Consider the following 27639-nt stretch of genomic DNA (forward strand, 5'->3'; position numbering starts at 1 on the left):
TACCGTTATGTAAAATTCGCTAATGAAGCTGAAGTGGCAAGTGTATAAAGTTTTTTAAAGTTTTTAATGTTACTGTGTTGGGTCTATAAACATGCAACACTTATTTGTGGCCCCTGCAGTGTTATGACTATGTGTGTTGTTTTTGGTTCAGCGCACGTATACCGCCGCTTGTCTCCATGCCAACAATCCACAAGACAGCCTGTTTGTCCCTCAATGCACTTTTTAACCTTCACTTTCGTTGTTGGAGTAGTTCGCACATTGACACTTTGTGATATCCGTGTGAAACATAAGTCATATGACAATTCTGGTTTTTGAATAAGTGATGGAAACAAACTTTGAAGGTAAACAAAAAAAAGAAAATGCCGGCTAAAATGAGGCAAATTCCTCTCTCATTTGAATATTTTGAGGGGTGCTGGCATGAATTCTGAGCCACATGAAAAAGTAATCTTGGACTTGTCCTAACTCCCCCCCATACGAGCCCCGTGGCATAATGTGATGAGCTGACAATGTTGATACCAATAACTAATAATAACACAAAAAGTCTTAGTGTCACTTGTCCGCCTGCACACATACAGAATATAAAAGTATCTAGTTATGGTATGATTTCCACCCCTGCACTTCTTATGGGCAGAAAATGTCTCCACTTGTCACTTAAAGTTGCAGGAGAACATGGCCACAGCACAGAACTTGGCTATTTCTAGACTTGATGTTTAAATTGACTCTGGCTCACGACCACAGAATGTACTGTATACACAGATGGAGCACATGGCCCAACTTCTTCCCACTGGACAAATAGGAACTTCAGATATTGCACTAAAAATTCAACAGTGATTCACTCCATTACTGCAACTGTTACATTTGTGTTTGTGTGATGGATGGATGGATAAAACTAAGGAGTTGTTCTATGTTTCTTACTGATGCATTTTATACATCATTCATGTGTTCCATGTACAGTGTGAGTGACTTCAAAGTTCTAGACCAGACTTACATCACATTCGAGGAGTGGACCACCTGTAAAACCCTTAAAGAGCTTAATAAAAAAGTTTACGGCAACAATAAATGCAATCAGTCTTCAACCTACCAGTCGCATGAGTGACGCCCCACACCTCCTGGCCGTAAACATCTGTCTTATTCCAGACCAGCCTGTGCACCAGGCCGGGCCCAGCAGGGTACCAGCGCTGGTACAGCCTTCCCTGGACCGATGCACGGACATGCACCTTGGAGAGACCGCCCAGAGGAGAAATGGGGGAGGACGGGGAAGGAGGCGTGAGGAGGATGCGCAGCAAGGAGAGGTAGCCTGCAGCTCGGGTGCTCAAATAATTCAACTTCATGAAGGCTCCTGGAATCGCAACTTCTTCTTGCACCGCCTTGAGAGGACAAGAAAGGAAAAAATAAAAGTAAAAAAAAAAAAAACCAGATGATAATAAGGTGTGATTGGCAGCAACAGAATGGAACAGCTCAGACTGGCAATAACTACCCTGAAAAGGAAAGTTAATTCATGTGCTTTGGTTTTCTTTGTCAGTTGTAATACACATTTTGCTTGCAATCAAATGGAGTTTCAAAATGTTCTTACGTTTCAAAGATCTCCTATTACAGACATAAAAAATCCTTCCAAGTCATGATGCATTATCCTCTTGGATACAATGGGTGTAAAAAAAAATCAAATGGAACAGTTCCTTTTCTAGATTGTTTTGTTCAACTATAAAACAGAACATTTCAGTTGGATACATTAGTGATGGGAAGGTTGGCTCTTTTTAGAGGTCTGACATAGCCCATAGGTCGGCAACCTGCGGCTCTAGAGCAGTCTCTTTGTTGTGGCTCTCTTTGCGATACATCGGCCGAGTCCTAATCTGATACTTCTTTAATACAGATGCTCTTATTTTTATTTTATCCCCCTTCTTAGAACGTTATTCTGTAACACTTTAACAGACCAACGTGAGGTAGCTTAAACAACTAAGTAATACAATAAATACATTATTTGGACTTTAGTGCAACAGTAAATATTAAATAAAAATGTCATGTAAAAACAAACAGCACCTCAACTGAAAACACCCGGCAGGCATGTAAACAAATAAGAAAAATAAAAGTGCTTCAGCGCTGGCGCTGAAAGTGTGGCGGGGGGGGGGCATGTCATATGAGGGTTCTCAGTGCTCCATAAGCATAAGAAATCCAAAGTTTTCTCCAAAGGCGAATGGCAGGTCACTGACTTCTATCATTTGTGCTACTCTGACTGTGATTTCCTGCGCCTTTGTGTTGTTGCGAGGTATTTTGTCTGTGCGATACGGAGTACCATCACATAACATATAAATTCACAAAATCACATGGCACTCTTGTTGCAGATTGTCACAGCTTTGAAAAAACAAAACAAAACCCATTTCCAGCCTCGCTGCGCCTCATCTATGCTCCACTGTTTGGGAAGCTCCGCCATAAGCACACATTAAAGGTTTTATTGCTGTGTGAGCAAATATGTGGAAGTACCTGAAGCTCGGGTACAGCAGGACCTTTCTCTGCACACGCCCCTGTGTATCTGGGCAGCGGGTAGGGCAGGACCAGCGGATAAGGACTCAAAACGCTCCTCACGTCACATTTAGGAAGCTGCACCTCCTCCCTGGACATGATGACTTGATCCAGAACCAGAAAGTTGTTGTTTGGTGTCCACACGGTGCGTGTTTGTGGCAAGAAGGGTGGACGATGGAACATCAGCGTCACGGACATTGCGCCCAAAGTCACCAAGTCGTAACTAAAGCGTTGGAGCAGAGCGTTATAAAGTCATATGATTGGATTATTGGAGATATACCTCCTGACTTGTGTGTGTTTCTGTACCTCCCATCCTGCCGACTGATGGTGTAGCCATACTCCGGGTGCTGAGGAAAGGTAATATTGACACCAACCAGTGGAGAGCCATCTTGCAGCACGACGCTGCCTCGAATCACTGCTACGCGACTGGCAAAACAAAGAAGGAAAAAGTGGGAAATAACACAAGGGACACAAAAGGGGGCAAGATGACAGCTTTACAATGATCAAGAACGTAATCATTGTTTGAGGAGGGACGCATATTGTGACGCTCCCGCCAAACGACCTTGTGCTTGAAGAAAAAAAAAAAACAACTGTGTGTATTTTCAGCATAATGCCTTTCTTTAATAAAACTAGCTGTGTCCTTGTTTTGATACAAGCCCTGTTTTTAGCTCTGGCCGCACACGTATGTATTAACAGCTTCAAAAGGAACAGAAAAATTAAAGAAAGCTAATATACTGCATATATCGAATCTGAAAATCTATTTGCCTACCACTAGTATCTTCAATCATAGCACAACATTTTATCTGACTTTAACCGTTTTAAGACACCACTTCATTTAAGCTGAATTCACACGTTTTGAGTGTATTTATAGCACGTTGTACTTCCACATTAAGAGACATGCAGTGCCTTTGAACGCATCATCTTGTGAACAGCGCCTGTGGCCAGCATGAAGAGCACAGTTATAGTTAGGTTCTGCACCGACAAGCAGAAATGAGACAATTATGGAAGTGTTCATTATTTGGGTGTGTGATATGAACCAATAAGTGAGTTTAATGATGGTGTTTTACATCAAGAGTGAGTGTCAATGATTGTTTTTCTTTGTCTTTGTTTGTCCCGACCACACATATAGGGAGTTTGGAGAGTCCGTGAAGCTTAAAAGTACGGATGAGAGAGGAAGTGATGATCAAAGAATGGACATGTTTGTGTGTTTCATTTAAATATGACTCAAGGACAACTGAGATTAATTCAAACTTGAGTGCTTAAACGTTGTGCGATTGGACTTCAGCAAAAATGTGAAAAAAAGGTCCAACGATGGTCATGCACCAGCGTCACTTAAGACCTTATGAAATCTTGTGATAATACAAAGCAGTGAGCCGGGTCGTTAATACATTTTTGAGATTTTCAAAATCGTACTTAATACATTTTATGATATGTTATATGTGGCAAAAAGAACAGTGTCATGTACACTCGGTACAATATGGATGAACCGACTATGCGTCAACATCAAGTCAGCTGTGGTTTGTTTTAACGTGAAGCGACTCACCTCGTAGGTAACCCCTCTATACGTTCCCCGTGCTAGCGCATCATCAAAGTTAATGGGGAGTACATAATATGCTGTTTGTTACGCATAACCGTACAGTAGTTAACCGATGTCTGCACTTATGATAGCTAAGAGCAATGCATTAAGCCATCTAACTTTCTTTGTCATGCTAGATTGATTTTACTGAGCATAAAAGCTGCATAATTAATACACGTTTTACCATGGCAACTGTTTGCTGCCGGTAAAATGATTTCAATTCTTGTAATAATAATTATAAAAAAAAATCAATCATAATTAATCAACTAATATGCACAAATGATACTTTATGTATGCAACCATTGAAATATTCATCTTTGTATCAAGGCATTCACTTCATTATCCGCTGTGTGCAGCGTGCAACCCAAGGACACAGACGCTGAAAACAAATAAAGGAAGAACTTTGCATGCGCACGACACCCCAGACTCACAAAGAGTAAACAAGCACACACCTGGTATCAAAGGGCACGTCTCCAGGGAGGGCGTGTGTGGCTGCTTTCCCAAGGAGAAAGTGGATGCGGTGGTAGAAACTGTGAGTGTGCATGTTAGTAGGTGAGGGGGGTGCAGTGGGGGGCAATGGGCTCCGCTGCAACAGGGCCATGGGGTCGGCTGAGCCGCGGCACAGCGGGTCAGAGCCGCAGCTCAGCTGCTCGCAACAGTCCGGATCCACGCAGTCAATCAGACCATCTGAAATGAAACAATGTCAAGAGATCACATTAAAAATGTACAATTAGATGCCATATCTGTATTAAATAGGACTACAGCTACATTTTAACAGTAGTGGCTGCATACATATGTTTGTGTATTGATGCTTTTTCCAGTGGAAGCTTAATAAGCAGGGTGAGGTGTTGAGAACACATTTCTATTCATTCGAAGAAGTGCGTATACTATATCAGAAGTGACAAGACAGAAGAAGATACCATAAAACTTCCTCCAAGAAATAATTTCTGCATCCCAAACCAATGAGGAACTTGAGACGAGAGATATAATCTGCGCCAATGAACCTTACATATATCACCATTATCACATAGATAAATCAAATGAGATTCATTCATCAAACTACCTTTATATTGCTATAAATCAGGCCTCTGTCAGCACAATTATTTGAATGTGATCCATAAAAGTCCAATGTAAACAATAGACTGCTGATAGGAGCCAAAGCAGCAGGTAACAGGAGCCAGGCTGGCATTTGTGTTTCCTATTTCAGGCCTGTTTCTGAAAAGGCAGGAAACAGTGCTGACATTTAAATGCATCTGGCCACAGAGCAGAGAGCTAAAGGCCAACAATATTCTATTATAACCTCCTCCAACAAAGGTGGCCTAGTACAATCATTTATTTCCATAACATTCACCACTCCAGCTTGAAAGAACGCAATTAATTGAATTTGCTACATTGTCGCTGTTAAAAGGGCAATGAATATGTTTGTAAATTACTATGCATAGGCGGCAGGAAAAAAATACACACAGTCCGAGATCAAATTGGAAAAAAAATGCTATACATATGTGATGTGGATGTGAGTGTTTGTGCATGGGAGTTGACTGCAGTCTGTGTGGAGTCTTTTTCCAACACAACAGAGATCGTATTATTCATGCTTCTTCCCAGTCCAGGCACAGTAATTGAAAAGTTCCTCTTTAGTCACTGATTACTTGATCTTTTCCATCTCTGTGTAGCTTCAGAAAGAAAACAATAGCTATGAGAGTCACGTATACTCTATATGCACCAATTAGGGGGAGAGCTCCATTATGGTATTTGAAAAGCTGTGGAGTGAAGTGGAAGGAGAGGAAGACTTGAAGTGTGAATAGGTTTCGTGACTCTTTCTCCGGCAGAACCATTCGAGTGACGCACTCTTATACCTACAGTATATTGCTTGAGTTATTTAATTTTTAATGGCGTTCTCGCAATGCAGCACATTGAAATGAATTTTACTGTTTGCCTGCAATGTCAAAAGGACCTTGTCCGTTCACACACTGCCATCCCTCCTGATCCCACGGAGAGGGACTGGAACTTCAGCCTAAAGCCTAGAATTGCAGAGAGACGCGCAAGACACCGAATTATATTAGATGCGTCGTATGTTTCAGCTTGATTTAAATTTTCAGTTCATTTGGAGATGTTAATAAACAGAATGTTTAAGTGCTCATGACACCAACACGCATGTGCAGTAAATGTGCTTCGTTTTGCCGTGAAAGATAACATTGAAGGGCATAGTTCCTGTGTCAGATGTGTGCTCAAATGTTGAAATATTTACTCTCTTTTTTTACATTTTACAGCATACGTCTCTGGGAAAAGGCTAGAGAAGGAGTCATTTAAGAAGAAGTCATTCATTTTTTGGCATTTTTTTGTTGATTGGCTGTTGTTATGTATATTTTTTGATGCTGTGCTCGCTTGTTGGCTTTTGCTCAAACACTCAAACAGACTGAGTAAGCATTTCCAAAAGACGCCATTGTACATGTCAGATATTTTGGTATTCCATTTCGGAAAATTGCGAGGGCAGTTGTTTTGATATTGTGCCTCAGATAAAAGAAAGTTTGGGACCAAATGTGTATTACTGCAGGATGCTGCTATTATCAGCTGTCCTGGCTATCTTTCTTAAAGCCAGACTGGGGGGGGCACAAGCACTGATTTCAATGCAAATAAAGAAAACATAAAATAGATGGTGCAAAAGCAGGCCAAGGTAGCGGTAAATAATCCATCTCCAAGATATATTAGCCAAACCTTGGAATAATAACATGGGTTTTCAAATTTCAGGGCAGCTACCTAGCAATTGCTGTTCACTCGTCTTGTACCTTGCAGTCCATATGTTGGTGTCAACCACTGCCAGCCCAACAACACAGGCCTACCTGCTGTGGCCAACTTTTTAATGTGTTGTATCATACCCATCATTGTTGTGAATGCCCATTTCTGTTTTGAAAGACATCACAGCCAAGATGGCGGCAGTTCAGAAAACTCATTAGGTGAGCACAACTCAATTTTACTTGCATTTTATTTACTTTTTTTATTTTATTTTTGTTATTGGTAAAAAAAATGGCGACATGAGCACTTTAAATATATGTATTTGTGATATGTATTTGTCTTTGTTAATATAATTGGTGAACATTTTTATATTTCAGACGTATTTGCAAATAATAAAAAATAAATTAAAAATAAATAATAAATACATGAATAAATTAATAATAAATTAAAATAATGAAAAATTCAGATTAATTAATTCCTAAACTGGGTTAAATCTGATATAACTGTAAAGTGAATTATACTAACTTGATAGGAAGGATGATTGTGGAATCAGGCATGTCAATAATGCATATTTAATTAAAAGGACAAAGCGCTAAAACATTTAACAATGTGATATCTATTATAGGATTATTATTTATTTGATGCTTTCTTGTCTCTTCATAACGACAAATGGCACACACCTCTCACCTGTCGTTAAAAATCTCCTAAAGAATATGCATTCTGCGCTGTTTGCTGACTCACAAGGGAAAAAGCTCTGAATGCTTTTTATCCCAGCAGGTGTTATGCATATCAGACATTTGGCTGTGAGGGGACAAAAAATCTAAACTCACACACACACACACACTCGGCCTAATAACGACCAACAGGACTCCACAGGCTTCTCAGCAGGACTGGGGCAACACAGAAGGATGAAGGGACGAGACAATGAGGCAGATTCTTTTTGGCAATTGAATGAAGAGAAGTGATGGAAAGGGTACAAGGAAGACAGAAATGAGAGTGATAACAAAAGGTAGAAAAGAGATAGAGAATGATAGATGGCGATAGAATGTCACCTCCATCGTTGTCTGTTCCATCACTGCAGTCAGTTTCCATGACAACGCTGCATCCAGGCCCACTCCATCCAGCCTGGCAGACACAGCGCCAACCGCTCTGCTCCAGGGTACAGCGCCCGTGCCCGCTGCACAACCCCGGGCAGCCGTCTGAGGATGACACTCGTGTTGTTCATGTTGTGTAATATTTAATAGGATAATAAATCTCCCCTAAATCATGACTAAATAAAAATTACCTTTCACAACAATATCCAAATCATGAGTAACTGTGAAGGGAAAAAAAGTGAGAAAACAACAATGACACCCTTTTTGGAAGCAAATATCACAAGGATTAATTTAACTCCCACATGGGCACACACGCATGCACGCAACTCACCCATGTTGCAGTGCTCCCCCTCCCAGCCGGGCTGGCAGATGCAAGTCCCATCGTGGCACTGGCCATGTTCTTCACAGCGAGGATGGCACGCTCTCTGGTCACACGCCGCACCGAGCCAACCCTCCTCACACTGGCACTGGCCCTCCGAGCAAACACCATGGCTGCCACACGGAACCGGGCACAGCTCTGCCAGCGAGGTGGGTGGGGGTACGTGGGAGAGACAAGCGTGTTAGTGTGTGAGGAGAAAAGAAGGAGCAGAGCAGATGGAGTAAATTAAGAAAGATAAAAGTTGCATGAGGACACCATGTAAATACAAAAGAAATATACACAACTGATGCAGATCAATCAGTTCAAGGTAGGGGGGGTACTCTTATTTCAACTGTAATAGCCAAGCCCCCAAAGGAAAAGATAAGTGAATAAAATCGAGAGTAACAACGATAAGTCGTATTTGCACTGCTTTTGAAGCCACAGGGGTTCAAAGTGGGAGCGTTTGGTTAATACCATTTCTTCCCATCCATCTCTAAATATTTGACTTCTCAACAATCATTTCTTCCTTCCTGCTTGTCTCTTTCCTATTTTACCCCTTCGCTCTCTACAGAGGAAAACCTCCATCTATGAGTAAAGAGGGCAAAGTGCTAGAGGCTCACAAAGACGCGGTGGGAAGTTATTTCAATTTAAATATACATTGCATGGTGGTTGGAAAAGTGGATTATAGGTGGAGAGTTTTCAGCTCTCTATTAGAGTTACGTTTAGCTATGCTCAGGCAAGACCAGAATGTAGAACTGCTTTTCATTAAAAACGCAGTAGGCTTGCTGGTACGTCATTACGGTCATTATCAAGGGATATATCAAAGTAATCAGGCATCTACACACTTGGGAGCAAGCTCTAATGCCAATTGCCTGCAAATCATCTATGCCAACACAGACATTAAGTTTATGTGGTGGAAACACGTCTTAAAATGGCTATTTTGCTCTCTGTCAGATGACAGTGTAATGAGGACAAGGACAATGTCATTGTATTTTATTATATAACTTAGTCTGCTCTTGCGTTCAACAAGCCTTTTCTTTCCACTAAAAAAAAAAAAATATGTGGAGGCAGAAACTTGAAGATACACAGGAACAAAATCTCAAAAAAAACAGTACTCTTCAACAAACTTTTAAATGTCAACTTAAATGTACCTTTTATAACTACTTTGAATAATACAGAGAATCTTTTTTCACCTTTGTTTTATTCCCTTGTTTTGCAGAAGGAAAAGCATATGTATGTCTATGTGTGTTATGAACTCCAAAGTACAGTATGTACTTAGGACTTAGTGGACACTTCATTAGGTACACTTGGACGTTGCATTTAACATACACTTCATCAGCAGCGATCAAATGTTTGTCTTTGCAATAATCGAAATATGTTCACGTTCAACTTGTATACTTTTACTTCCCCCCAAGCAGAGAATTTCTGACTGTTAGGCAGATCCAGCTATAGTGAAACACTAAGTCACTGTCGTAGTGTTAGCATGTAGCAATAGTGTTAAATGATACATAGATCAAAGAGGACCATAATAAAACAGTCACAATGTCCGCTCTCACCAGAATGCCTACTGATGGTATGGCTGTATCTTCCAGCACAAGACTTGTGCTTCCCGGTTTGCTGGGAAATTCGGCTTAGTCCTCAGGTTAAAAACTGCTGACAGCAAACAAACATCCATCTGTCGTCGGGTGGAAGTTGAAAGCCAATATCCACAGCTTCGGTCTTCTGGATGTTCAGTTGCTAACATGTGGAAGTTGGCCAACTTTTTAGCTTATGGCTACAAACTTCTACTGTTATGATTATGCCTCATTTGTGAGGCATAATTTATAACCCAGCATTAACTTTTCCAAACTCACTGGCAATGCAGCAGCAGATCTGGTAGCAGGGTTAATATACAAGTCAACTACGGTAATAGAGCATTGTTTTTTGTTTCAGTAAAGGGCTTTATAGGCGGAATAGGTGAATCCCATTATGTGCATTGTTAGCTGCCTCATGCTAGCTGTTTTTCTGTCTTTAAAACGCAAAGAAAAGGGAAATACGCGTTTAAGACGTTCACGTAGACATGCATAAGATACGATTTACACCAAAACTCGACTGAGATCACAGTCTAGGAACGGAACTTATTTATTTTTGTATCCCCGCCCCTTGTACTGGATGTCATAAGATTGTGCTGGTGTACCTCGTGTTCTAGCTGGGAGTATATGTATACACAAAATGGCACACAGCAAGACTGAGCGGCTGCAATCCATTCCTCTCATGCCGAGTCACATCCCCGAGAAATCGTATCTGGCAAAGCCAGTCGTGTTGCGAGACCGCTGACAAATGCGTGACATGCACTTGCATGTTTCTGTTTTGACTGAAAATCCAATTCATGTTTTACCAATGTAACAGTCTGGTCCCGTCCAATTGGGCTGGCAGGCGCAGGTGTCTGACTCGGGGAGGTAGGTGCCATGTCCCGAACACTGCTCCTGACAGGCTGGCAGCGGGTCATCACAGCTCACCCCCGCCCAACCAGGAGAGCACACGCACTCCCCGCGGACACACACACCATGTCCGCCACACTGAGGGTCCACGCAGTCTTCTGCAGGAAAGGCAAAGACAAAAAGAAACGGTACTGGGTGGTTGTTGAAGATGCCCGTCTAATTATAATCATCAGTTCAGTGAGTATGAAAGCAGTGTTCTTTGCATCTCATCCAGGAGTTAACCGTCCTCGCAACAATCCCTGTATCTGTTCCACAACATTACATTTCATAGGACACTTAAAACTGGCGCTTTGATAAGGGGTGAAATGGCCTGGTTGAAATGTGCATGTGCGGTTGGTCAGTGTTAGTGTGTGTAATTACAGCTCTGTGCGCCGAGCCAACGCTCAGCACAGTCCGCCTCAGCACAGCTCAGCTCCGCTCCAGTGTTCAAGGTCAAACACGTGATTCGGTCCCTGCAAGCTACGCACGGGCGCTTCGGACCAGGGATTACGATTAAGTACAGCATATTGTTTAGAAGATTGCGGCTTTGTTTGTTAGTTTTAATTGGAGTTTATACGGCGGAGAGGTGCAAAATGATGCATGACTTGCAGCACACAATGAGAAGTACCAACGCTAACAAAGCCACCCACAATGTTTTTTTTTTTTTTATATTGAGTCCTGTATTTAGCCAAATCTTGCACACATTGGTGTATCTGAGCTCTGAATCATTACTGTGACTTCACGCATGGATTATTATTTACTGTGAGAGGCGTGTGATTAGGGGAGAGAATGCCAGAATGTAGTGTTTTTTGTTTACATGATGTGCAAAGCAAACTCATGACGAGAAAACTAAAATGGAAACTCTAAGGATTACCGTGTTTTGTTGGATTGTTACCCACCTAACCAAAACCCATTTAAATTTACTACAAAGTTTTAGTGTTTATGTAAAAATGTATATTGATTTTAGCATATCAGTGGCATGGCTGCCATGTGCCTGGAGTGTGTTGCAGCAAGGACATTTTATGAGTACACTATCATTTGTGCACAAACGAGTTATAGCAGACGCAGTGACGCAAATGTTGGCGGACAGGAGTTGGATTTCAGCTGGAAAAAAAAAAGTATTTTACTTTTTGCCCCTAAATTCTCTAAAAGCTCCTTTGAAATGTAGATATAGTCCCGTTGCCATGGTTTCCACACAAAGAGAAGATGAGGCTTATTCATGTAGCTCGTGTCTCCTCACGTATTTATTTATTCTACATAAGATAATCAGCCATCAAGGCACGTACGTATATGGTATCACACTTCACGGCGAGCATGCTGCATTATCAAGACACCAATTACGTAAGTGGAGGTTCTCGGATACATGATGTCTTAATTAGGAATACGCTTTGTCAACTGGAACAAACTGTCATGTAGATGTCAATACAGCGTGTAAAACGTGTGTTCACATATGCAGTTTTCAATTACACTTTATACTGTGTATTATACAGTCAAATTACTATTGCAACACTTCATTACAAAGGTAAAACTAACCTAAAATATTTTTTCCCTGAAATGTATTTTTTTGAAATGCAGAAAATTAAGTACATTAACTATTGTTACATGTTTGTGCCCCTATGCCTCACTGACAAGTGTTACGATTCCACACTTTGTTTGAACGTATTATAGTTGTGTGTTGTGACTGCCTCCATATTCCATCTGTTAAGGGATGGTCATCATCAATGTCATCATTAAGTGGTGAGTACATATACTTTCTGTACTTTAAACATCTTTAATAAGTGTGTGAGGCATATGGGGCTTATGTGCTTATTTTTTTTTTTGAATGAAAAATGGCAATTGAAAAGAGAAGGGGACGGTTTGGGAGCTGAAACTAATGTAATAATTACAACAGTCGTTTTTATTGTAAATGTTGATCTGAAATCGGAGAAGAATGCCAATTAGTTATGTTTTTCCGACTGTACTCAATTCCTTTTTTTTGGTTTGTCGTCTTTGAGTAGTAAACGCAAACATCGTAAATGACTAAATTGCTATCCGTGAGAGCGTCACTGTCTTACCTTGCTCACAGTTGACTCCCTTGTAGGCTGGGCTGCATATGCAGATTCCCTGGATACAGGAGCCGTGGTTGGAGCAGGTGGGGTCAATACACTGACCTTCCTCCACGTTACACTCGGCCCCCTTCCACCCAGCCAGGCACACACAGCGTCCCTTCTCATACACACCATTGCCGCTGCACAACACAGGGCACGAATCTGTAACAGGACAAACACAGATTACAGCCACGTAAAAACACACACACAGTCCTGCAGTATATTAGCAAGCAGACCGCAGTAACCCAGCGTGAGAGGGGCGACGCGCTCTTATCGGCCGCTGCAAGGATTCAGCAAATCTTCAAACAGCCTTCCTCTCTTCCTCACGCACACACACACAAAGCCCAGCTTATCACTCACGCTGTTTCAATTTACTCAAGCACCACCTGAGCCCGGCTACCACGGCAACCCAAGAATTGGAGAAAATCCCCCCAACGTCACCTCACTCGCTCTGAACAGGCCGTGAAAACAATCGTGAAAACGAAAGATTTGGTACGAGAGCATTAGGGTTTTAAAAAATGAGGAGCTCTCTTCATGCAGAGATGGGGAGTTGTGTTGCAGCCACAGACACACACCATCACCTCAATGCGGCAACGCAAGACAGGCATGGCAAGTAAAGACTTCACAATGGAGATCAAATGAGATCTCAAACTAATGCCTTTTTTTTAGGGGGGGGGTAATTTGAAATGAAAGCCCTCTCCGTTTTATATGTGCAGGTATGTGTTGTATTCTTTGATCCTTTGCAAATCTAACCAACCGTAGTCTGCTGTAACGTATTCATACTTCACTTTTTTACAACTCTTGCCATAACTTTTCAAACAGTGAATATCACAATGCAAACAAATGAGCCAAGATGAGAGGAACATATGAATAAGTGATGAGTGTAAATAAATCATAGGATATGATATCATAGCACCTGCCTTCAACACGGTGAGGCAGATACAAGTTTCACAATTTTGGAAAAACACACACACACACACATAAAACACTCATTTTTGACCGCTTATCCTCACAAAGGCCGCAGGGGTGCTGGAGCCTATCCCAGCTGTCTTTGGGAGAGAGGCAGGGTACACCTTGGACTGGTGGCCAGCCAATCACAGGGCACATATAGACAAACAACCATTCACACTCACATTCATACCTTTGGACAATAGGTGGACAAAACATTGATGGGAGAGCTTTGAAGGGATGCTTCTGGATATTTTACTCAAAGGTAAACAAAAGATGAATTGTGTGACAAATTCAGGCAAATCGCCCAAAGACAGCTGGGATAGGCTCCAGCATGCCCGCAACCCAGGATAAGCGGTAGAAAATGGATGAATGGATGGATGGATACGATTCAGACCTTCAGCATGAAAAAAAAAAAAAAAAAACATAAACAGACCTTACTCAATTTTAATATAGAGAAATAACGACCTGAGTACAGGAAGCAGTTTGAGTAAAAATGATTATCAGGATGATATCAGGATATCAACACTTGGCTGCTGATTTGCTTTCAGTGTGATTTAGTTTTAGATTATTGGACACTTTTTTACTTGAAACTACAGGACACAACAAACCCAAAACTCCCAGCTGTGAATGTTCATTAAGATGTAGATGTTGTGTAATAAGTATGTTGCAACATAATAATAATAATCATAATGATACTCATCTAAAAGAAAGACAAATAATATATTTCCTCTTATAATGGACGTAGAAGTGGCCCATGGGTGGAGTAAGGGCCCATTAAATTGCACAGTTACAATATCATGTTCTCATTTTCAAAAATATTGCATAGACCTCGGTGACTGGGCTGTCTACTTATTTCAAGAAGAGTTTACTTCACTTTGCAAATTTCCTGGAGATATGTTAAGGCTAATGTGACTCAGAGGTGGCTGGTATTTCAGTCACCACGTTCCTTTTAATGGGATAAATGTGGTGGAAGAGTCCTCAAAAACCTGCAGACGGGAGACTAAAAGGCACTTACTGTTTAAAATGCCTGTCAGAGTTTCTTTTCCCCAGTTGTTCCTTGCAACACACTGAGCCCTCTCTAAGAAAATAAGCATTATATGTGCAGGCTTTAAAAATAACTGTAGTTGGAAAAACGAGACTTAATGGATTAAAAGCTTTTTTTTTTTAATTTGGGATTTTAATTCACATTATTAAAGTGAGAATGGCGTATCTTTTAATTATACCTTCCTATTATACCCATTTTTAAATGATTTCAGATCATTATTTTCTACAAATTTACAAATATAAATGTTTCCAGGTCTGCAAATTGTTTACAATTGTTCAAAGATTTTGGCTTACCTTTGGCACAGTTAGGACCCATGAATCCACCAAAGCAGTGGCAACGTCCGGCTACACACTCTCCATTTCCATTACAGCCTTTGGAGCAGCCGTCCATCGTGTCTACACATCAACATACATAGGAAACATTAAACGATATAATACATTAATAGGTGGAGTAATAGACAGCAATCCTCACAAACCGCCATCACTTTCTGTTATTGAATGAGAGATGTGATCAGCAATGGATGGCTCCCCACAGGAGGTGTATTAGATTAGCCTGATCCAGCTGCTATCGCTCTCTGGGGACTGGCCAAGCACTCACTTACTCTGTGTAGCACTAAGCACATTATGCTACATTACAGGTTCCAAACAAGCTGCGAGAACATTTACACGCATCAACACTTCATCACCAAACTGTTTACAGGAGCACTCATTTTCAAGGAGATTGAGAACACACACTGTGACTTTGTGAATGACCCCAGGTAGTGGAAAGGGATTAATCGTGGGGTGTCCAAATTTTTTCATAAAATCAAATGATTCGGGAGCCATGTTGATGTTTTTATTTTTCAGCAACTGATTAGTATTGGCTGATTTCCTTGAAAAAAAAAAAAAAAAAAACGACATCAGTGACCACCTATCTGTTTTCACAACAGTACAGGGTTCATGTGACCCCCAAACCCAAGCAAATCCGGACACCTACAAAATACCATCCATAGAGGGACTCAAGAGAGCAAAGATAGACAAGTATTTACTCAAACCCCAAAAAAGCATATGAAGAATTTCTGGCCATTTTTACCACATTATATGATAAACACCGTCCCATTACAAAAGAAAGGAAGAAAATACAAGGTGATTAGAAGTAATAACAGTTTCTCTAAAAAATATAAAAATAAACTAAAAAGCGTAATGAAAAACAATGAGAAGAATTACTATCATAGACAATTAAAACAGCATAAAAACGACACACAGAGTTTATGGATAACATAATTAAAAAGGAGTTAAAATATATTATCCAAATTACTTAACTAAAAATAATCAGCCATATAATAACCAAAGCAAATGGAATTACAAATGGCCTTAATAACTATTTTGTGAACACGGGCTACAACTTAGCAAAATAAATTGAATACACAACAGCAACAAAGTATGTAGATGATAATATTATGAATGTAAATCCAAATACCATTTTCATAAAGAACATAAATTAAAAGTAACTTATGGAGGCAGTAAATAAATAAAAATCTACATGGAATTAATTTTAAAAAAAAGTTGATAGTACAGCTGGACTTCTGAACCATATCTGCAACCCATTTCAAACGGGCATATTTCCTAACCAAACGAAAATAGCCAAAGTCATTATAGAAAATCAGAAATAAACATATATTTGCTAATTATGCTATACTTCCACAATTATTGAAAATGTTACAAAAACTAACCACAGATGTGATCATTTTATAGAAACACAAAAATGATCAAGTCACCATCATTAGTAGTCATAGAAATGGAACATACAGAAAAAGTAATTTCAGTATTGGAATCGGGAGCATAAAACCTTGATCGGAGCTTTCAAATTCATCCTTGAGATGTTTCTTCAGCTTAATTAAAACTTGTAAATTCAGTTGATTGCACGGGATTTGGAAAGGACACACTTGTCCATAGTTGCCACAGTTGACAGCGAATGTCAGAGCACAAACCAAGCATGAAGTCTAAGGAACTGTCTGTAGACCTCTGACACAGGATTGTCTCTAGGAACAAATCTGAGGAAGAGTTCAGAAAAAGCTTTGCTTCTTTGAAGGTCCCAATGAGCACAGTGGCTTCCATCATCCGTAAATGGAGTTTGAAACCACCGGGACTGTAAGTCAAGGAGGTTACCAAGAATCCGAGGGCAGTCTGACAGAGTTTCAGTACTGAATGAATGAATAAACCTTGGCTCTCCTGAGTGCCATTCAAGATAATGTAACTGAAGGTCGCCGGCAAAGTTGCAAAACGGTGGTAGCTGCTGGATATTGTGCCTGACAAGATCTACACAGTAATTAAAATAGGTGTCAAGGACGATGTCCTTTATTTGACCCTGCTTTGTCCCGCCCGCTCGGCTACCATGCTCAAGGATCAATCTAAGAGTCAAACCAATGCTGTCCACTGACTTCCTGCGTTTGGCGACCATGAATGAAAGATCCTTCATTGGCATGGACCACACACACGTATGCACTCACACATTTTCGAAACACATGCACACAAAGAAATACTGTAATGTGACTCTCGCCTAGAGGCGCGTGTGACACATGCTAATAACGAGACAGGCAGACTGGCACGGCAGCGTCATCCTCCACTGCAGCGCATCGCTATAGAAACCAAAGTCATTTTCACCTCCATCACCTGTCACCGTCACACCGATGGAGAGGCGTGCCAATCATCTCCCACACAGTCAGGAAAAACTCTACATGTGGGTCTTCAATCCTCTTGGAAGAAGAGAATAAACTCACAACTATAAATTGTAATATTGGATGTGGCACCTGACAAAGGCAATGAGCTAAAGCTCATCTGCAAGGTCGGTGAGGGGCTTTTATTTCTGTGAAGATGCAGCGATCTCTGAAAAAGCTCAAGAGGCGCTGATCAGTGAGGTTGTAACAGTGAAATAAGCGCCGCGTCTTTCAGGTCAATATCTCAGCTATAAAAGTCTCGAGGCAATTAGCAGGTAGCGTGTATTTATTTGACTATATGAAATGCATATACTGTATGTGTGTACATGTGCGCATCCTTTATCCTTCCCACTTACTAAACCCCTTTCAGTTGGAAATCATTCATGCCATAAGTTATTCCAGCTAAGTGCGATTATAAAACGGGTACTTCCAGCCGAGTGGTCTGATTGGTCAAATAAGCATTCCAATTGTAGTTTATGAGCCTTTAAAGTTCCAGCCATGCTTTATGACCCTTGGGCTTAATGTGAAATGAATTGACTACTCAGCTGACTAGAAATAGCCAAGCATTTGCTAACCATCGTTTTTAATAACCTGATTTGTAGAAAACTCACTGTATGTATATGATAATAAACATATTTTGTTTGGTACATAAAAAAAAGAATAAGAGATGGAAATATGCATGAGAAAAAGCACGTACAGACATTTTCATTATGTAGAGTTAGCCCACTGGCTGCAGTCAATAAGCAGAAGAACAAATACGGGCTTTTTCAATCAATAAATATATATTTTATGATGTATATTGAGGATAAGCGGCATAGAAAATGGAAGGATAACAGAGGTGGTTATATATACATAGTCACGTCACACTTGAGGAAGGACAATGTCACTTTTCTTCTTTATAGTTAACTTTTCATTTTTCACATCCAAAGCGTGAGGCAAACTCTTGAGATGGCAGCGAGTAAAAGGAAAGTGAAAGTGACAAGTAAAACAGTCAGTGGTGAAGTGGAGAAATCACCATTAGGGATGAAGTTGGTATACTTGAACATGCAAAATGATCTCCGACTATGAAACGGAGATTGGTAACTAAGCTGTGTTGTGGACTCATTATTGAAACGTCCTCCTCAGAATAAGCCCGTCCATCCATGCCCTGCAGATTGCAACGGCAGGGATAAAAGTAAGAAGTTATTGTCTTTTGAGTGAAGACCAAAGCATCAGCTGACCAAACACGTGCATCTTTAAATGCGGTTCCCGTGTCCCTTTTATTTACTTTTGATCTATCTCAGGAAATTGATGAGTATAATGATTGCACGGCATTGCACCGCATGTCATCACATACCTCATTGCTTTTGCAAGCATGTTTTATGACCACCCGTGTATTTTTATATATTTTTTATGACAAGCATATCTTAGTAAATCAGCATTCACCTCATGTATTGTTTTCATATTCCTCCTGTTCTCATATTTTTTCCCCCTCTTGTCATGTTCAGTACGGTTTATGGATTTTATTTATTTATTTATTTTACACAGCAATCGTACGCCGCTCCCCTTATTTATTCTCAATATTCTTAGCTGGATCCAGTTACTATTTGCCACACAAAAGCTCAATTTCCCGACAAAGATCATCTCGTTTCTCTCTCATCTTCCTCTAAAGCGCCAGCCTCAGCGACAGCAGGGTCTCATGTTAGAATGCAATGTTCTACAGCTCAGCAGTTTTTGATTCTTTCAAACATTACATGATAGTTTTTTTTTTATTATTTAAAAACATTGTTGGAGGGGCAAATGGGCAATAAAATGAACTACGCCACCAATCCTTTCTTGGTAATTGGAGTCACTTGACAATTATTTGAACAGTCTCAGAGGACTGACAGCTGCTATTCTAAGCTCATCTCTCTCAACTATATTTGGATTAGAGACTGTTTCTAATTCCACTCTGAATATACAAACCAAACAAATGTGTTCTCGGTACATTTCACTCTACACATTTCAACTGCTTGACAACCCCGGAATAAAACCTGTGTTTATTGGTTGCGTGGCGTCAGTCATTACATAAAAAGAAACTGTCAACATGACAATAAGTGATGACTTCAGAACAAACAATGTTTTGACATTATGGAGCTTTTCACCTAGATTAGTTTGCAGCCTATATTTTCAGTCATAACAATAAAACCACAACACAAAACTCAAATAATTTGTAACTTAACTTAAATATGATTTAAAATTGTTACCATATACGTATGTTGTCCGAGTTTTAAGTCATTCGAGGCATATGTTTGCTCTGTTGGACATCGAAGAAGTTACATCGAAAAAGTTACAACACTCTCCCGACAAATCTTGGTGTCTGAGAATCTCAATGATGAGTTTGTCAGAAATACTTGAAATATTGATTCGCCTGACCACAACATAGCTTCAACTGGATGAAGCATCGTCCCAAATGCTTTACAGTCCAGAGATGTCCAGCGTACTTCTAGAAACAGTTAGCACATAGCCAGTGGCAATTTTAGCTTTAATTGTTCCCTGTGCAAGACCCCCTTGCCAAAAGAGTGACATATGCTCATCTTCCTGTAGTGTGAATATAATGTAAAGCCACGAGCCACGTCCAGACAAACACATTCACCGGCCGCCATGTGCATTTTGGACAAATGGATGCCTGAACAAGCCTCCACAGCTGAGATAGCAGAAGTCTTTCTGCTATCTCTCAGGGGAGACTTGAATAAGGGTATGAATAATGTTGGAGATGGATTTTTTTGCCCCCCGCCCAAAAAAAAAAAAAAAAAAAACACAAACAAAAATGTCCAGGGTATGAATACATTTAGACTTAAGTGTGTTATTTGTGATCCTCACCCCATTCCCTTCCCCTGATGCATTTCGCACTTAACCAGTCATCTATGTCAAATCCTTATGCTATTTGACCATATGGCTATGCCTGTATTTGACAGATACTTTATACAGTATGTTCCATTCTCAACTAGTTATTGTGACCTCTTTTGTTCCAGTGCCATTATTCCCTGTAATCCCAATGCAACACTGCTCTGGTAATTATCCACTTGTCAATATTCACCCATGTAGTGTTGCATTATTCACAAACTTCAATTTATACTGGGGTGTGTGTGTGTCATAGCAATCAGGCTCTGCTAGCAAGTTTTGTCATTACTCAATACCAAACTGCGTGCCAAAGTGCAATAATAAAAAAAAAACAGTTCCCTGAAAAAGTCAATGAGTTTAAAAAAACACTTTGTCAGTTTGTTGTTTAAATAAACTGAGCGAGGACAAGAAAGCGCAGAGCTCCGCAACAAGTAGACGGACACCAGAAATGTTTTTGTTACCAGAAAAAAAGTCAAATAGTGCTGCCTGTGGAGCTGAAATCTGCCTTACCTATGGGAGTGCTGTGGAGCAAGACCTGCTCCAGGTTACGTCCATCATTGTAGAGAGCCAGGTGCCAGGTGCCAGGGTCCATGTACTCGATGAAGCGTGTCTCTTGAAGGCCGCTCAGCAGCAAACCTTTAGGTGCTTTGCCAGAGACCGGATCACTCAAAGACCTGGGCAGCGCCTTCCCATCCAGCAGTTTCACAAAGTCAAACTAAACACAGTGTGGAAACACAATCAGACAACAGAAACAACTAATCACTCAAGCCAGAGTAAATGTGTGTGAAATTTGAAAGGCAAAGGTAAAATAATAGCGACAGTTCTCATACACGGCAATTCAGTTCAGAACAATTCCGCATTGTCTCGAGCAGAGTCTGAAATATCGAGGGTTTTAAACGCATCCCCTCCCTACACAAAAAAAAACTATTCAAAATGCACACAAATGATGAACAAAGAAACATAACACTTTTACTTTGATCCAATACTTGCTTCTTAACAAAGATGGTTACAAGGCAGCGGTGAGAGATGTGAGCACAGATTTGCACCACCTTCATGTTTTGCTATGTGTAAATTCATGTCTCTCACTTATCAAAGTGCTGATACTTTAACTGACTCCATTGTAGGTTATTTTGCAGCTGTATTAATTAACGATAATAAAAGATTTGTGACATAACTGTGTTAATTGGCAAAGAACTACAGTTAACTGCTGATGATGTCATACAGGAGCTGCAGGACATGGACTTACGCTAAGAGGGACATTTTGTGACAAAAATACGCTACAAACACAGTTGAACTTGCCAAGTGTATTAAACGTCCGCGCTAACAGAACATTTTTGACTGACACTAAAAAATACGCAAACCAGGAAGCATGTTAACCAAGGTTATGCTGCACTCTATATGCAATACCCTTCCATCCTTAACGCTCATTGAAGTGACATGTGCTAACGGTGCCTTATTCCCCAATGAAGGGTTGTCACATTAGTGTCAAAAACCACTAATTAGATCTTTCTGTGGAGAGTGAAAAAAACAGCGTGTCACATTTGAGCGTGAACATTATGCTTGAAACATTTTACATGTATACACCCGTAGCGTTAGATAAGATAAGATTAGATAGGATTCCATTGACTGTACATTATAAGGACAGATTCAGAAGACCACATCCAATGGCACCAAGCGTAACAACATACAATCAACATGACAGGTAACAACACCAACATTACAGTAACAGGCCAGGCAGACACATCATGAGGCCTATTCAGGGCGGCTATGGCTGAAGGGATCAGGCTTTTCCCAAAACGGGCCCCCTTGAACTTAATTGTTCTGTATCTCCACCCTGAAGGTAGTGGGATGAGGTATTGATTCAATGGGTGCGTGATATCCTGCGCTACGTTATTGGCTATACGAATGATGGACCTGTTGTTTAGTTCTGGAAGATTGGGTGTGAGGAGACCAAAGTGGTAACAGTGGAACAGTACAGATGGATGGGTTCAATGATACTTTGGTAGAGTAACAACAGAAGGTGGGAAGGTGGGTGCCATATTAGTTTGAGGAAATTCATTTCTAATATATTTTGTTATTATGTTAGGGCACACCAAACAACAACAACAACATTTTTCAATAACAGTAAAAGTGATAATGTTTATTTATCCATTTAATGTATCCATTTATTTTGCATTGTTCCATGCATGTAAAACTACAATTATTCTCATCAAAATGTGTTAATAGTTTTGGGTATCTGGGCGAGATGAATTGTATTTTGTATTATGTCTTTTGGGATTTCAGTTATTTCTGTTTTCTGCAAAAAAACCCAACAAAAAAACAGTTATGGTTTTAGTACTTTACACCATTCAGCTGTACAGTAGACAGTAGACAGTAGACACAATTAGTGGGTTTGTGGCTGCACGGAGGTTGTGTAGTTAGCGTGCAGACCCGGGTTCAATTCCAGCCTCGGCCATCTCTGTGTGGAGTTTGCATGTTCTCCCCGTGCATGCGTGGGTTTTCTCTGGGGACTTCCTCCCACATTCCAAAAACATGCCAGGTTAATTGGCCACTCCAAATTGTCCATAGGTATGAATGTGAGTGTGAATGGTTGTTTGTCTATGTGTGTCCTGTGATTGGCTGGCCACCAGTCCAGGGTGTACACCGCCTCTCGCCCCAACACAGTTGGGATAGGCTCCAGCACCCCCCGCAACCCTCGTGAGGATAAGCGGTAGAAAATGAATGAATGAATGAATAGTGGGTTTGTGGGTTTCGTGTTTTGTGCGGACAAAGCATGAGATTTTCTGGTCACGCTGACTTACCTGTGTGTGTGTAGGTGGTATGTTCCTGCGTCCGTACACCCCCAGAAGAGCATTGTGTGATAGCGAGAGATTGAACTTGATGTGGGTTGGATGATGCACAGTCATATGAAACCTCCAAAACAGTCCTGGTGGAATGGCCTGACTCTGTTGAGTCCCGACGTCGACCTCGCCACGGTCGATGGCGCGGCCACGCACCCACTTGTCTACAGATACAAAGCACAGATGTAAAGGTCATATAGTGTATATGTATCAAGGGGAGGAAGAACAATTAAATACACACTATGTCCTTAATCATTACTGGGATCAGCAGTTGTACTAATGAAGTGAAACTGAATAGCGGAATCAGGAATGACATCTCACGGGTTAAAATCCTGCTTTTCGAGAGACTCTGCATGGCGGTAGCTCGATTAGGTTCATTTTGTCTTCATACTGAATGAATGTTCAATTTCTTATATTTCAACAACCTTTTTAAGGTGTGTTGAGTACAAATGTGACCATGTTTCAACGGTCAGCTGCCAACTGTGACGTGGTACCTATCAGCGGTGCTTGCGAGGTGCGGCCAATCAGGTGAATCTGAGCGGTCTGCTTGGCCCCATCAACATGTCAAGGTAAAATTTCCACTCAATATACTTTAGAAAGTTTGTCCGAATATAATATTTTGAACATTCCTGCATGGCATTGCATTGGATAGGCTGTTTTTTTTAAATAAGTGTTTCATCAATGAGCTGCCTAGCGGGGCTTTGTCATGTGAGATATTAACCTTCTAAGAAGAAAGAAATCGTGTGCAAAGAGAGTTAGAGCGAGGGGTGAATACACATACGCGTGCATTCACAAATAGCGTCATGGCAGACAGATAATGTCTTGAGTGAGAACATGTCTTTGTGTGCAAGGAAAATAGGCATTTCCAAAAGTCTTGTGGCCATCAGCTCTTTGCCTCTCCATAAGCCTTTATCTACCACCAGGCCTTAGTCTTTTGTGTCGGGGAGCAGGCAAACCTCTTCAGCCCTCTTTGTGTCTGCCTTTATGGGGAGATATATCTGAGCTTCGAAAAGAAGATGGAGGAAATACGGTGACAGAGGGGAGCCCGCCGATCGTTACGGCCACAAAGGCAGATGAACAGTTAGGGGCAGATTCATGGACGAGTCTGCTCACTCTCTATCTATAATGGTCGTAGCTTTACCACTCCATTATAGTGGCACTGTGCACACCCACAGGCTAGCTGTCATACATCACATGTGTTGTCAAATAATATGGCGGCAAGAGAGAGCTGGCAAAGTGTCCGATTACACCATCAGTGCTTGTTTTTTTTTTTTTTCATGTAGTGATATTACATTCACTGATTAATCTCGCAAGAAATCTTGCACAGACACTTATGGGCTATAGGTGATCATTTCAAATGGTTATTCCCCATTGCCCAATGATAAGACATCAAGATATTGACTTGATGTCAGTTGGATGGCTTTGCATTAGCCTGTATTCGTGCCACATATCATTGTTCCCCTCAGGCTCAATTATAACAACCACGGGGCTCCCTTAACTTTGTTTTCCCTTCAGATTTATAGCTCGGGGGCAATTCTGTGCACAACAATGGCAATTGCATGCTGACTCCATTCAAACCCCTGCTTCTTGTCGACAAAAACTCTCGCAAAACCACAAATGCATTACCTGCATAACAGCGTATCCCACTGGGCATGCTTCAGTTGTTTATGGTGCTGTATGAATATGTACCATAAAAGTTGTTAACTTTTATTCAGCATATTGAATCTGTTAGAAAAATGGAATACAATTATAAAAATTGGAAAACGATATGCAATTACTAAAAAAAGTGGATGTTTACATTTCAATGACTGTATGTGACATGTATGTGATCTGAGGCCAATAAATGATTACTATAAATCCACTGTCTATCTGGGGTCATTCTGGTGGGATACAATGCAACCAATAATAACAATAAAACAACACACAACAAAAAGAATCAAACACACCAATGCAGGCTGTGTGGCTACCACAAAGAACACATGTGAATCTGAGGAGATAGCAGCTCTGTATTCCCAAATAAAATTCATTGGGAACAAAGAATTCAACTGGGAAATGTCTTTAAAAAAAACCCTCTGAGGACTACCACACAAAGTCTATTTTAAAAGCAGAGGCAATTTGAGTATCCATGCAAAACAATCCCTGTCCAAAAGCTCATGGTCCTTTGGTTTGGTTGTGATTGGACAGAGAGAAAAACACACAAAATGCTCTCCAATTATAGTAGTAGGATATAAGCAGCTTGGTGGAACTAAAGTATGCTTTTATGCATTCCTGCTGAGTATACCTCAGCAGTCTATTCCACTTAATGCTAATCCTTACTCTTGTGGCTCACCACAAAAAAAGAAAGGCCAGCAGAGAGATGGATGTCCCGAGGACAGCGTCCTTTTATTCAACTCTAGATAAATCCGACATGAATCGGCCATGGCAGTTGGCAGAACACGGACAAGGCGGACATGAGCGCAGGCAGCACGGCAGGCGAGCTGACTGGCAGCGAGATGAGCAGCCAGGTTCTTCTGATGCTAATTATTGTACCGCAGCTCTGCAAGTCTGATGCAATGCGAGGACAGAGACCAGTGCTCAGGGCATCTGCAAGCATGGCTAGTGTGTAAAGCAGTGTGGAAGGGGGGAGGTTTTGTGGGAGGAGGAAGAAAATGATGGGCAAAGGAATGAGCCAAGAAGAAAGTAGCATGTCCAAAGAGAAGCTGGCAGCGTCAGGTTACAGCTGCTGATGCAAGAAAGAGGAAAAACCCTCCTTGCATCTCTCTCAGCAGCTGAAAATTGTACATTTGCTCCGTTCCAAACAAGACAGGATAGACACGTTATTTGAGTCCGGCAGAAAGCAAAATAGAAGAGATGAGATTTCGTCTGTCAATCTATGTGCCTACCCGATGTGGCACTCTCGTGGGATTTTCTATGGCAACCCCAATTTACATATGCTTATGACAGAAAGAAATTGAATGGCAATGTTTTTACCCGTGTTGAGATTGAATACAACAATCATCAATTTCAATAATCATACAATAACTTAATAAGCTCCAGCGTGGCCACAACCCTCGTGAGGATAAGAATTACATTTTTGCTCGGGTTACAGCTGCAATAGTGGCCCCTATTAGGGATTACTGTGCCTGTGTTGAGAGCACTGAAACCTGCAATAAAATCCTATTGTTTTGGCGATCAAGTATGCTGCTGTTTACTGACACCGAACCACCACTGTAGGATACCGCGTATCATCACAACGTCTTTGAATGCATCTTCTGAATGCCTTATATTTGTATCATTTATTCCCACATTCCAAAAACATGCTAGGTTAATTGGCCACTCCAAAATGTCCATAGGTATGAATGTGGAGGCAACGGCAGTCTTAACATCTGCCAATATTGCAGGCGAGTTGGCTCTGACTTAGCATCCCATTAGCATCTTACCACGATATCATTATTTAACAATACCTTGTAAAACAACAAATGACTTTTCTTATTCTATAATGTTAGTAAAAGTAAGCTAGTGAGGTTGTGTTACATTTTTGGGGAAAGAAAAGACAAACTTGTTCACTATATGTTACATGGTAACAAAAAATCTAAAAATAAGGAACAGCACCTACAGTGTGCTTTTATCATTCGTTGGAGGCCAAAAAATAAAATGTCATCCTTTTAATTCTATTCATAATTGTTAGCACCGAGTGCTGTTCAACGATAAAATGATTTTTCTTACAGTCTATTCATGCTAAGAATGAAACTAATACCAATATGTGTCCTTGAGCAACCAAAAGACATGATGGACAAAAAAAAGCTTAAATGATTCTACACCAACTAATTAAACACGCAGTACATGTCATGGTTTTTTGACAAAAAATACAAAAAGGTCAGGTTGCAAGGTCTTGAAGCTCAGCCTCTGCATTCAGTATTTTGAGTGCCTATTGTGTGCATACCTGGCCAGCTAATGACTATGGGCTACATTAGGACGGGGATACAAGGTTTAATTATTTTTTCTTGCCTACGGGTTATTCGGGTATAAAACAATTACACATGTAATCATTTTTTCAAAGGAAGCAAACTGTCTTTGCAATGGATGTTATTATCCCTCAGATTCTAATAAAGCAAAGAATGGAGAAAAAGTTCGGCCAGAGTCTTGGTGACAAGACATGTCTGGAGGGATTGTGTGTGTGTGTGTGTGTGTGTGTGTGTGTTCGAACATATTTGAGCCCTGAGTGTAACTCTTCCACACATTGGTGCAGACAACATTAATAGTGTTCCAAATGCAAGTGAAATTGCCCCAGGATGAATAAAAATATCCCAACGGTTAAGGTCTCTATAATTACCTGGATTCAATTAAGGTCTTTTTGAGCAGGTGGCTTAATAAGCTTTCAGCCACCTCTCGCCACCGTGCAGCCTAATGAGTGTCAGTCAGTCAGGAGAAGATAATGCTCTTGGC

At 40.7% G+C, this 27639-nt stretch overlaps 1 protein-coding gene across 4 annotated transcripts in view; it reads right to left on the reverse strand.

The window, feature by feature from the left end:
* Window positions 1–27639, reverse strand: part of tenm1 (teneurin transmembrane protein 1) — a 162550-nt gene that overhangs the window by 55899 nt on the left and 79012 nt on the right. For all 4 annotated transcript variants that reach the window (XM_058063855.2, XM_058063856.2, XM_058063854.2 and 1 more), the window contains 12 exons: window positions 23176–23378; window positions 20885–21089; window positions 15111–15212; window positions 12789–12983; window positions 10653–10853; window positions 8249–8434; window positions 8109–8138; window positions 7876–8022; window positions 4546–4780; window positions 2824–2943; window positions 2479–2740; window positions 1082–1367 (listed from right to left, as the gene is read on the reverse strand). In XM_058063855.2, coding sequence (XP_057919838.2) covers window positions 1082–1367; window positions 2479–2740; window positions 2824–2943; window positions 4546–4780; window positions 7876–8022; window positions 8109–8138; window positions 8249–8434; window positions 10653–10853; window positions 12789–12983; window positions 15111–15212; window positions 20885–21089; window positions 23176–23378 — 2172 coding nt within the window. The remainder of the gene's footprint in view (window positions 1–1081; window positions 1368–2478; window positions 2741–2823; window positions 2944–4545; window positions 4781–7875; window positions 8023–8108; window positions 8139–8248; window positions 8435–10652; window positions 10854–12788; window positions 12984–15110; window positions 15213–20884; window positions 21090–23175; window positions 23379–27639) is intronic.

This window comes from Doryrhamphus excisus, linkage group LG22, assembly GCF_037039965.1.
Source record: "Doryrhamphus excisus strain RoL-2023G ecotype Guam linkage group LG22, RoL_Dexc_Guam_v1.1, whole genome shotgun sequence".
NCBI classification, from domain to species: Eukaryota; Metazoa; Chordata; class Actinopteri; order Syngnathiformes; family Syngnathidae; genus Doryrhamphus; species Doryrhamphus excisus.